Raw genomic sequence first — 12,195 nt, forward strand, 5'->3', positions numbered from 1 at the left:
GTTAATGAATATCAGTCAGTATTTGGCTTTTGTGAGCCAGTAGCGGAGAGCTTCTTAACCTTTTTTTTTTTCGTGGACCAGGTTAAGGTGTAAGGTCACTGCAGTGCAAGATTGGCGGCTAAGAAACACGGCGCTAGCCTTGCATGTGAACAGGAAGCATGAACGCGCAGAGGTCCACCGAGAAACAGATGCGGTCGATGCTAGAATTGAGGTCGGACCGTGAAACACAATGTGATCTGAGCCCGCTTTATGAGGCAAGATGGTACCTGGGCGGATACGAGCACATCCTATTATCACTGTCTGGGTAAGAGAGAGAGATTGATGAGGAAGCGGATGGATCCATGCACGGGAAGGGTAGAGTAGTGACTGCGGGGCAGTCTGGATATGAAGTTTAATCTTCAAGCTATCTATCATCAACCTCCAGGTATTCTCAGCTCTGGCAGGTTTTCGGGCAGAACAAGATAACTACAGGTACATGTAATTACAGGCACTCTAATGAAGAAGCATTGATACCCAAGCTGACGGGATTTCCAAGCAAGCACTTCCGCGAATATATGAACTCTGGGGTACCCCACCTCTCTGATAGCTCAGAGCGGAATGTGGTTGCTGGTTGCTGACGCGCAAGTACATAGTAGAGTATCCCACTCTAGGTAAAGCCAGGGCACTGGCGGCAGTACCCGGCTCCTCTTGGAGGTTCTAAACTCCCGCCCTGGCTGAGGTGCTTAAGTTGGCTTTTCTCGTAGCCTTCCCGCCCCGGCTATCACACCTGAGAAGGGAGGGGTGAAAGATCAGGAAGAGGAAGAGGAACAAGAATAAGAGGAGGTGAAAGAACTACATGTAGAGAGAAGTGTAAGAAGGAGAATTGTAAGAAGGAAAGGTGGAGGTATGTAAATACATCTACTTAGCTACTTACTTCACAAAATAGAAGTGTTCCAACCAAACTTTGCCCAATAGGTATTGTGCTGGGCTCATTTTCTAGCCATCATTCACCCCCACCCCCGTACATACCATAACCCCCCCCCCCCCCCCCCAGTCGTTCCAGCTACAGGTCTACACCTATCAGTTATCCTCAACTGGCAACGACATCCTTCTCCCATCAACCCCCTTTTCTTCCCTTCCTTCTACATCTACTTCTACATCTTCCTTATCAATAACTCTCGCTCTTGCTCATCTTAGAACATTCGCTTCAGCTCCTTTTCATCGTTATCCCCTCACTGCTTATCGTTTATCTTCGAAACATTAATCTCGGAACCTTTGCAACGACCCCTCCACCCCTTTTGTCGTGCAACAGCAAAGGACACGGTTGATCATTGTTTCGAACAACCTTTATCCCCGAACTCACATCTGAGAGTCTCCGGATAGCTTCCTCGTGCTCGCAATGATATCAGACGAGCTTTTAGAGGAGTGCATCGCGATTCTCCAAGGTTTGGCCTGCCAGAATCCTCAACAAGCAAGCACATAGCCGAAAAGAGAGCTCCATCGCTAACCTTCCATCGTCTGCGCCGATAAAAGACTCGAGCCTGCTGGAAGAGGACCAGACCGAACGCGTCTCTCTGCTTATTGCATCTAAAACAGACCTCACTGGTACAGCTCTTGACAATGAAACTCTTGATGTGCTCTGGCGGCACCGGGAGAAAACAAGCCCTGCAACGTCCCCCCCGATACGACACAGCCACACGATAGTTCGCAGAGCTTCCCCGGCACCGTGGCATTATGGCAGGGTAGGTACTCCGACCCCATCACTGGGTAGTACCCCACCAATGGCTCCTCCAGGATTCTCACCCTCGTTTATGGGAAAGAGTTCACCTTTTCCTTCGCCTAGACCGAGCCCCAGGTTGGCTTATTCATCCCCACTGATACCCCACTCACCGAACTTGAACAATTATGAGCCAGCGTTTACGACAGATACGGGAATACCGCCAGAAATGTACGGAGATTTTGGAAGCGACACTGTTGCCTGGTTGGTTGGTGATGACAATACAATGGGTTATGGAGGTAGGGGTGTATTACAGGAGAATATGTCACCTCATGACATGCTTCGCTCAGTTCTTGGCGAGGGACGTTCAGACGAAGAAATCGAGCAAGCGTTAGAATTATGCGGTTATGATCTAAGCGCTACGTTAACAATGTTGATGGAACAACAACAAGGTAACCTAGGGGGAGGTGGTCTTTCCCCCGAAGGTGCTACCATCATCGGGAAATCTACAACACCTGCCCCCATGATTCGCCCAGTAACTCCACGTAACGGTGTGGTCTGTCGGTTTTTCCTGTCCACGGGCCAATGTTTGCGTGCGGACTGCCGATTCTCACACGACCTTGGAACCACCATTTGCAAATACTGGCTTATGGGCTCATGTCTTGCGGGCGATACCTGCATATTTTCTCACGATCCGACTATGTCTGTTTCAAAAATGACTCTAGATGGAAATAGCCGCAGCTCTACACCTGCACCCCAGCTTCAGTTCCATGACCCAGCCTCTTTCCCATCATTGACCTCTGAGCAGTGGGGCCAGATGGGGAATGGGGGGCAATCAATCGTAGGCCCTCCACCTGGATTCAAGCTTCCAATATCCCGTCCCAATTCTCGCCAGCAATTCCGAGAGCGTGAACAGCAAAACTTTACGCCTGTTCCTGCTGTCGACGATAACGAAGCCTTTCCCTCACTTAGCAGCAGTGCCAAAGCTTCGGGCCACGGAAAGAAGCGTCGTAACAACAGGAACGAGAATAATATTCCCACGGGTCCATCCTCTCTTGCTGATGTGGTTCGCATGACGCCTTCTCCATCCCCACACTCCAATCGTAACTCGACCACTTCCTCTGGAGCCTCTTCAAATAGATGGTCGGGTGCAGGGGGATCCCCATCATCCAAACGTACTTCTCGCGTTTCAGCATCGCATATCCCCGCGCCGCAGCAAATCCCATGGTTAGAGACCGGCGCATCTCTTAACCGGAGCTACCTAAAGCACCGAAAAGAAGCCATATCTCACGGCGTCCTCAGGGCCAAGTATCTTCAGCTCGCCAACTCGGCTTGGCAGAGAAATGATGCCAAATCAGCGAAAGAACACAGTCGCAAGGCGAACAACGAGAACATGGCAATGATGAAGGCGCACAAGGAGGCTTCTAAGGCTATTTACGAGGAGCGGAATAAGGAGACTGCGAGAGCAGGGGGCGCTGAACTATTTGTGGATCTGCATGGTTCGTCTTACGTATTTTCTTGATTGTTCTACGTTTATTAACAACAAATCACAGGCCTTCTCCCAGACGAAGCCGTCAAGTACTTGGAGGACATCCTTGTCGAACACCAAACTTCAACCCGTCCTCTGTATGCGATCATCGGAACAGGCCATCATTCTAAGGGTGGTAAGGACAAGTTGGGCAAGACCCTGCGTGCGTTTTTGGATGAATGGAAGTACGCGTACCGGGAATTTTCGGCCAGCGGTGATCGCAATGCCCAAGGCGGGATATTGGGGATTGACCCCAGCAGCTTTGACAAGTCGCTCCTGAATCCTCCTGTCGATGGCGAAGTCACGATCGCGGCAGAGGTTGCGACAGTGATTATCGGAAGCGGTGCGGGAAATGGAGTGGGGGATAAAAAGAAGGAGCCGCCCAAGGGACCGAATGGGGGACGTAAAAAATAGTTGATTATTTTCAAAAAGAAAAGAATAAAGATAGATTTATAAATGACCCCTCCCCTCCCCTCCCCTCCCCCTATCCACCCACAATATGCGTTGAGTTTCGAATATGAATTGATGAAATTTATATTGTACTCACTACCTACCTGTAAAAGTAGAATTCTCGCGTTTTTCTGCCCTTCTTTCTTGATCCATGAGTGACGTTAATTGATGCTAGTTCGTAAACGGACGCGGCTATGTATGTACCGCCCCAACTACCGAGTGATTATCCATGACACAACAAACCAGATCTCAACCCAAACTCCGGAGACTCCCCCGCTACGAAAGATATCTATTCACACAATCCCCCACTCACCCAATCCATCTAGATATACAACAAAACACAACCAAAGCAGAAAAAGAAGAGAGAATCCACTGTACGATACGATACGATAGTATACAGCTCAGCTCACACAACGCACCCCAACCCCACCCCCACACCCCTCCCACCGCCCATCAAGCCCCTTCAGCGGCGCACTCTCATACCGGCCCCGGTTAAGCCAGTTCGTATTCGTACTCTCCTCCGTCGACCCCGCCAGCAGCAGCGCCATCCGCGGCGACAGCGGGAACGCGCCGCGCCCCCGAAGCTCAGACGCGATGGTCCAGTGCGGCGAGAGGAACGGGTCTGCGGCGGGCGGTGGGGAGAGAGGGAGAGAGGGCGCGGGGATAAGGGCGGACAGCCGCAGGAAGCTGCGCTTGAAGGCGCTGTAGCCGATGATGTGGCCGTGGAGGGTCTGGCAGGCGGTGAAGAAGTTCTCGGATGCCTAGTCGCCCCCATCTTTCCGTCAGTATGATGCCGCCTGAACGAGTGTGAGGGGAAAGGGGGGGCATACGATCTCCTCCCCCAGCCGCCCCGCCAGCAGCAGCGGGATCTCGTACGCGCCCACATTCGCGTCCCAATTCGCATCGTTGGGATGCGTGCCGTGCAGGTGCCGCGGGTGCCCGTGGTGCGCCAGCGTCTGCGTGTAGAGGATCAGCCCGAACCAGCGGGCCCAGGGGTTGTGTGCGCGCGTGAGGGTGTCGAGGTCGGTTGTGAGCGTGTGGGCGGTGGCGAAGGTGAGGTGGGTTTGGGTGTGGGCTATGTCGGTGGGGTGGAGCTGCGCGAGGTATGAGGTGGTGGTGGTGGAGGTGCGGGAGGCGTAGTCGAGGAGGGGGGCGAAGATGGTGGCGACGTCGGTGGGGGTCAGGTGCCAGAGGGTGTGGGATTGGGCGCAGGCGTCGAGGGTCGCCGAGAAGGTGTGCAGGAGGGGGGCGTTGGTGAAGGTTGGGTCTAGGGAGGGGGGGTAGCCGATGAAGCGGGCGATCTGCGGGAGTGTTAGATGGAGGACTCGGGGGATGTGGATGTGAGGGGGGGGGGACGTACGCCGCGGCAGATTACCATGGCTCCGAGCATGGGGGCTAGCATGGCTGACATTGTGGTTTGGGGGGGGGAGCTGCAGGGGGACGTGGTGGGGATGGAGGTGATGAGGGTTTAGTGGTCGATACAGTACAGCTGTGGTGTGAGGTAGTGGATTGAGGGTGAGCATGAGTATGAGTATGGAGTTGGTGCAGACATGTAGAGCGGGCGGGCGGACGAGAAACAGCTTCCCCCATTTTCACAAGACTGCAAGAGCCTCCATGTACCCAGCTGCCTGTCGAGAATGCTCAGAGCAGGCCTTTACGTAGCCAGCCATGTATATCGGTACGCATTGCCAGCTAGCCAATGGTTGAGGTGTCGGGTTTGGGAACTATGCACATAGTATTTGGATTTAGAGATATTTGCACGTGTTCTCACTCGATCAGCGCCAAGCTTATTTTTGGTGCGTGGCTATTGTGGGTCTAATCGAGCTTGGCTTAGTGCGACACGCAGCATCGACAAAGCCCCCCCGTTGGTACAATACAATAGTTTGAAAACAAAGAATGGGTTGGATTGGAAATTGTTTGCTGGGGTGTTTTCTCGTCGGGTTTATCTTCGAGGGGTCCACTACCACTATCTCCGTAGTTGTATGTGGTAAGTCCGGACCGTGCCTGGGCGAATTGGCAGACGTGCTCGTACGTGCAGATACACGCTTCTTCTAGCTGTAGCCCGGAATTGACGTTTGGCTAGCTAAGCGGGGATAGTGGATTACTTGAGAAATAAAATAACGGTGTGTGCGGTAGCGGGTTGTCTTCACTGGTGGTGCTGTGGCTCCAATGTATCAGCAGCCAGTTTTGCCGTTACAAACGCGGTTCAGCGTTCGATGGGCAAAGTTCGTATAGTAGAAAAGGCGAAGGTCAAATATATGGAAGTTTAGCAAACGGTGTGAGCTGTTAATTAATACCGGGCTCGCATGTGTGGGATATACAAAGAGCCCTGGGATTCTGCTCCACAGAGAGATATGCAGTGAGATTAATATCTGTTGTTTTTACAGCTAGTCTTTGCTATCTGTTATTGGTACTGTGTCAAGACAACAGGTTTTTGATGATACGTGTTTTATTTATCACGTCCTTTTTTCACTATAAAAGGAGCTAGTCTATTCCTTCAGTTGTCGTTGATAATTACATGCAATTCAATATGAAATTCGGTTCTCCTCAGTCTCTTATAAAAACCATCAGTTAACTAATTTATTTACATATTGCATTTCTATTGTTTTCGGTAGTAGTATTCCAAGGCTACATACCTCGCCTCCTCTCATAAGAGTATTATGCCATCGGAATTCTACAGGAAATGGTAGTTGATATTCAGCAGGGGCAGCTATATATGAAAGGAGGGAAGGGATCTGATCTCACTGATTACATGGTTAGACTGTGATCTAGAGTTCCACAAGCTCACGAATATTCTTATATCTTTGTGCCCTCTGCTTAGGCCTAAAAAACTGATGGCTTTCGAAAGTTGTGCTACCGATATAACACATCACTGACAGGAAACGTTGTGGCATCTCCTAGTCCCCTGCCAATCCCGCGGCTTACGTGCGCTACCATGTCTCACGGAAAAGCTTGACGGCGGGCGATACCTGGACCAACCATCTCTTCTTCGGGTCGATCGATAAGGAGAGGAGGCTCTGACTACTCACACTCACGCCCCACCACAACCAGCATTCAAGAAGGCACGGGGGCATGACTTCTTCTTCTTCTTCTTCTTCTTCTTCTTCTTCTTCTTCTTCTTAGCCAGTCAGTCAACAGCTTCCTGCCACCTTGTTTGCTTCTCAATAGAAGCTGTTTCCTGCTGCTCCCCCAGTCCCAGTAGCCTGCACTATTTAAGCTCCGCACCGCTCGCTTGATAGCTGTTTCATGCTCATATCTACGCTTCGTCTCACTATCATATCACTGATTTTTTGACTACATATCTCCGCACCGATATCATGGCCTCAAAACAGCTTATTGGCTCCTATGTGCACATACGCGAGAAGCCGCGGGAGCAGCATGCCCTCCTGATGCTGCGCAAAATCGCGAGCCTGGTCAAACCGATCATGGTGAAGCGTGGATTCACCGTCGGCTGTCTGGCAGAGTTCTATCCCGCGCAACATAATCTGCTCGGTATTTCCCCGCCCGGCCAGCTAGCTTACCGTGATGCTGGAGCTATATGAAAAAGGGCCGAGGGCTAATGGGATGGGCAAATAGGGCTGAATATCGACCGCGGGCGCAAGATCTGCATCCGGCTGCGCCAGCCCTACGACGAGAACACGTTTCTGGCGCTTGAAGACTGCGTGTACACCATGCTCCATGAGTACATACTCCTTCCAGTGTATCACACTTGTGGCTGTTGGCTTTTGTTGCTTAATATCCGCCCGGCTGGTGATTAGACTTACACACAACCTCCATGGCCCGCACGACGAGGTGTTCCATGCGTACCTCAAGGGGCTCGAAGACGAATACATAGCCGCCCGCATAGCCGGATACAACGGCGAAGGGTTCTGCTCCGAGGGGAACCGCCTCGGCGCCGGAAGAGCGCCGAGGCCGTCCACCATCGCCGATGCCCGCCGGCGGGCGTTGGCTGCGGCCGAGAAACGACGTGTCCAGACCACGGGGTCTACGCAGCGGTTGGGCAGCGGCAGTGCTCCGGCGAATCCTCATGCACCGGAGACGATGAGGGAGCGGATTGCGAGCGCGGTGCTCAAGAGAATCAGGGCGCCGAGATCGTGCGGGGGCGAGACTGGAGGCAGGGATAGGGGGCGGATCGAGGAGGACGCGGAAAGGGCTATCAGGAATGGCTTCCGGACACAGGCGGAGGCGGATGAGGCGGACGAGGCGGCGATTCTGCAGGCGGCGATAGAGCTGATTGAGATTGGGGAGCGCGAGGAGGAGGAGAGCAGGAGGAGGCGGTGGTTGGAGCAGGATGGGTATGTCTGGATTGACGATGAGGAGGAGCCAATACATGTCCCGGTGCCTGCGGCGAGAGTGCCGGATGCGGGGGCTAGGCACCCGCGCTCGAGACCGTCGGGTTCCGGGCGGAGCAGGGGTAGTAGACATGCACCGATCGACCTCGAGCGCCCAGCATCACATCAGAACAGGCCAAGCGAACGTACATGGACCTGTAATCTCTGCACACTTATAAACCCCATATCGCTCCCCAACTGCGATGCCTGCGGCGTGCAGCGAACAGAACAACAAGAAGAAATCCAGATACTCGATGCCCCACCAGTCCCAAGTAGAAGTGCCAGGCCGCCAGGAGGACTGCGGAGATCGGCGTCGGCCAGGAAGAGGGAGCGGGTGAGGTTTGGCATCAATCCGGTGACGCCGGCGAGGAGGATGTGGGACTGCGGGAATTGTAGAGGCACGAACGATGTGGAGTGGCCGGCGTGTGCGGGATGTGGCGTGGTGAGGGTGAGGGTTGGGCTTAGAGGGGCTTAGAGGGGGTGGTGGTTTTGGGGGTGGGTGTGCTGTGTGGGGGGGGGGGGTATCGTGTCGGGTATATGGACTTCTGTTTGGCCATCGATCCGTAGGGATCAGATAATGTTCTTGCCGCAGGTGCACACGGTCTATGTAACTGTTTGATGTCGTTTTTGAGCAGGTGTGCTTGTGTTCTTTTTATCTAGTTATTTTTTCTTCTATTTTTCTGTAGCGCCTCTTCACTTCTGTTCACTATCATGTTATTCCAAGACGGATCCAGCTAGCCTACCGTTCGTCTCTACAAAACCAAAACATGTGTCATCCACTACCACCGGTGTTATTTAATCTGTGGCAAGTCATTGTGGTTGCTGCTGTTAACGTTTCATTATGCAGTTTAACTGGACTATCTGTACAGACATCTTGTTCTCTAAGCAATACCTATAAATAGGGAGCCTTCTTTCTCTCTCTCTCTCCTTTGCTTCTACTCATCAGTCCACACCTACGTTTCTCGGCTCTTTACTTTGTTTGCTTCATGGAGATCATAAACGTATACTACCCGGCTCCGCCGACCCTAGCCCCATGGAATGACGAGTGATATCCTGTGATTCCTAGGTCGATGGTGGAAATGGAAATGGAGGCACGAAGGCGAGTACACTGGAATTGGTGTACCTACATACAAAAGACAGCAGATGAAAAAAGAGACAAAAGGAGTTGGCCACCCACGAGATAGACACTTGAAGGGAATGATACAGACATGTGAAGAAGATGGGAAGGGGATGAGAGGAGAAGGCGAAGGAAGAAACAGCAGATAACCACCCAGCTAGGGAACTAACGTACCGGAGAGGAAATTAAAGAGAAAACACAGGCAGCACACAAAAGAAAAAAACAGAAAGCAAGAAATAAAGAGAGAGAGCAAGGAAGATAAGCCGCCCCCCTCTCTAAACCCTCTCCCACTCCCCCTCACTCGCACTCGCACTCCCCCCCGCGCTGCCACTGCCACTGCCATTGCCATTGCCATTCCCCACACCCCACCAGCCCCCCTCCTCCCTCCCGCCCCCGCCCCCGCCCCCACCACCCAACCACCACCCCACCAGCCACTCCGGCGCCCACCTGCCCAGCACCTCATACACCACGCTGCCCTCGCCCACATACACCACCTTCCTCGGCACCGCACACGTCAGCGCCTCCGCCACCGCCAAATGCAGCTCCCTCAGCGGGCTCCCCCTCACCGCCGTGCCCCCCGCCCGCATCGCCGCATACCCCCTCGCATACGCCGCCCGCGCCCCCGGCGCCCACCCGAGTATGTCTGCGCGCGCCGCGTTGAGCAGCTGCACGCCCTTGCCCGCGCCCGCGCCCGGCGTCGCCGCCGCGGTGTCGAACGTGCCGAGCTTCATCAGACACACGGCGACGGCGGAGGGCGCGAGCTCGCGGCGCAGCGCGGCGGCGATGCTGTGCAGCGCGGCGACGGCGGCGCATTCGGGGGCGTGGAAGGGCGGGGCGAGGGGGCGGATGATGTTTGGGGTGCAGAGGATGATGCGGGCGCCTGTTTCGCGGATGGGCCGGAGGAGGAGCTTGGCGGTGAGGATGGGGGAGAGGAGCTTGAGGTTGAGCGTGTCGGACCAGTGTTCGAGCGGGAGGGTCTCGAGCGGGCCCGTGGGGTAGGAGGCGGTCGGGAGGAGGATCAGGCCCGCGAAGTGTAGGCGGTGGGGGTGTGCGCCGGGGAAGGAGGGGACGGGTGTGGTGAGGTAGGTTTGGAGCTTTTCGATGGCGGATTGGGAGGAGTCGGGCTGGTGGTGGGGAGGGGGGCAAAAGTGTCAGTATATGTGTGTATATATATCGACATCATATATCTCGGAGCGCTGGAATGGAATGGAATGGACTGGGAACAAAAAAAGCGGACAGAGCAGAGAGAGAGAGAGAGGTTTTCACAGACATCCAGTATATCGATATTCAGCGGCCTGAGATCGCCGCGGCCTTCATTGATCACCACCTGCTCATCCTCCACCGTGCTAACAGCTACAAACACAATGAAGCCCCTCCTCTCCAAGTCCAGCGCCAGACTCCTCGCCACCGGATCATGCGGCGACCCCGCCAGCACTAACCACACACACCGCCCTCCCATCAGCCCTCCGTCCCACACAAAAAAAAAAGGAGCAAAACAGGCTTTTGAAAAAAAACTAACCCACAACCTCCTTCCTCCCGCCGTCCGCCGCCTTGCGCGCCCGTCTCCCCGCGCGCCGGCGCTGCTTCCGCTTCCCGTACACCCACGCGCCGATGCCGACGCCCGTCGCGACAACGATGCCGACGGCCCACTTGTTGTCCCTCGCCCACCGCCCCAGACCCGCTCGGGGGACGAGTCGTGCCAGTGGGGGGCGGCGGCGGCGGCGGGGGGCGCGCGGCCTCGGGGAGCCAGGTGGTTGTGGAGAGCGTCTCGCGGATGAGCGTGGCGGCGAGGTCGGCTTGGCGGTCGAGCATGTCGGCGGCGGTGAAGAGCTGGGACTTGAGGGTCCAGGCGAGGTTTGTGAGCTGCTCGTGCAGGTGGTCGGCCATTGTTTCTTGTGGTCTGGGGGGGTTTGTTTGTGTCGATTGACGGACTGTGGTGGTGGTTGTTGTTGGGCAATGGATGGTGGGATGAGTGGGATGAGTGGGATGAGTGGGAGGAGTGGGATGGGTGGGACGGGTGACGTTCACCGCGAACGGGCCAAGAAGCGTCATGTCACGTGGCGATCTGCGGCGTGCATGCATGTGCGTGCGTGCAGGCAGGACCGGGATGCGGGTATTTGTTGGCACGGGTGAGCGTTTGTCCCCAATCTTGCAATGCGTTCCCGGCAGAACATCGACATCTCTCAGCACACCGTCTCCGTCTGTACGCACTCACTCACTCACTCAGTACCAACTTGAATCGATTCGTACTACATATACGCACTGTATGAATACTTGCTACATAACCCCCCCCACCATCAATGGCAAGATCAGGGTCCAAATGTCTATTACGCACCGCAATCAATTGCAATTGCAATATATACGCCCTTCGTACCCCACTCCCAGTGCTCTCCCGCAAAAAAAAAAACTAAAATACTAACCCCTCCTCAATTCTACATCCTCACATGCACAGCACAGCATACCAGGGGAGGTCAAATCGCTAATACTTCTGATACTGCATATACCGCCATCCGGCTCAGGCTACTATTGCTGCTGATGCTGATGCTAAAAAAAAAAAAAAGAAGGACTAGACAGCAAGAAACCAGGCCGAGGTAGAAGAATTGATACACTTCAATGCACATGATGCACACACACAGAAACAAGACACAAGAAAGAAAGAAAGAAAAAAAGACCCAAATAGTAAGAATAATATCCCAGAAGTATACGTACGTATATATGAAAAAAACACACACACACAAAAAAAAAAATATAGAATAAGAAATACAGAATAAGAAATAAGGAATAAAAAAAAAAAAAAAAAACGCTGACCCCGTGAGCGTGTTGCTGGTTTTTGATTAAGCTTGTTCCCCTCCTAGCGGGGTGCTGGTGCAAGAATCGAATCGAAATAGAGGTAGGGGTGGTAGTAGTAGAAAATGTTCGACATAAAAAAATAGAAGGAAAGGTATGTAAAAAAAGAGAAAAAGAGAAAAGACAAGAAAAAAAAAAAATAGAAAATAATAAACCAGAATGGTATCCGATAATCCCTCCCTCCCTTGATCCACTCCACCTAGTCAGTCAGTCAGCCAGTCAGTAT

The 12,195-nt window shown here is 53.6% G+C and overlaps 4 protein-coding genes across 4 annotated transcripts; 2 read left to right on the forward strand and 2 right to left on the reverse strand.

The window, feature by feature from the left end:
• Positions 1-1,760: 1,760 nt before the first annotated feature.
• On the forward strand, positions 1,761-3,638 carry H6S33_001074 (uncharacterized protein; the record flags this gene model as incomplete). Its single annotated transcript, XM_044832866.1, has 2 exons — positions 1,761-3,195; positions 3,250-3,638. The coding sequence occupies 2 exons, from the start codon at positions 1,761-1,763 to the stop codon at positions 3,636-3,638; spliced, it is 1,824 nt and encodes a 607-aa protein (XP_044694041.1).
• A 437-nt stretch (positions 3,639-4,075) lies between these two features.
• H6S33_001075 (uncharacterized protein) lies at positions 4,076-5,085 on the reverse strand (the record flags this gene model as incomplete). Its single annotated transcript, XM_044832867.1, has 3 exons — positions 4,076-4,435; positions 4,505-4,975; positions 5,035-5,085. 3 exons carry the CDS (start codon positions 5,083-5,085, stop codon positions 4,076-4,078), a joined length of 882 nt encoding a protein of 293 aa, XP_044694042.1.
• A 1,906-nt stretch (positions 5,086-6,991) lies between these two features.
• H6S33_001076 (uncharacterized protein) lies at positions 6,992-8,480 on the forward strand (the record flags this gene model as incomplete). Its single annotated transcript, XM_044832869.1, has 3 exons — positions 6,992-7,166; positions 7,251-7,356; positions 7,433-8,480. 3 exons carry the CDS (start codon positions 6,992-6,994, stop codon positions 8,478-8,480), a joined length of 1,329 nt encoding a protein of 442 aa, XP_044694043.1.
• A 917-nt stretch (positions 8,481-9,397) lies between these two features.
• On the reverse strand, positions 9,398-11,009 carry H6S33_001077 (uncharacterized protein; the record flags this gene model as incomplete). The annotated part of the gene is made up of 4 exons (XM_044832870.1): positions 9,398-10,246; positions 10,393-10,556; positions 10,642-10,711; positions 10,773-11,009. 4 exons carry the CDS (start codon positions 11,007-11,009, stop codon positions 9,398-9,400), a joined length of 1,320 nt encoding a protein of 439 aa, XP_044694044.1.
• Between the last annotated feature and the right edge of the window lie 1,186 nt (positions 11,010-12,195).

The sequence above is a fragment of the Morchella sextelata genome (assembly GCF_020137385.1).
Source record: "Morchella sextelata strain SCLS chromosome Unknown scls_10, whole genome shotgun sequence".
In the NCBI taxonomy this organism is placed as follows: Eukaryota; Fungi; Ascomycota; class Pezizomycetes; order Pezizales; family Morchellaceae; genus Morchella; species Morchella sextelata.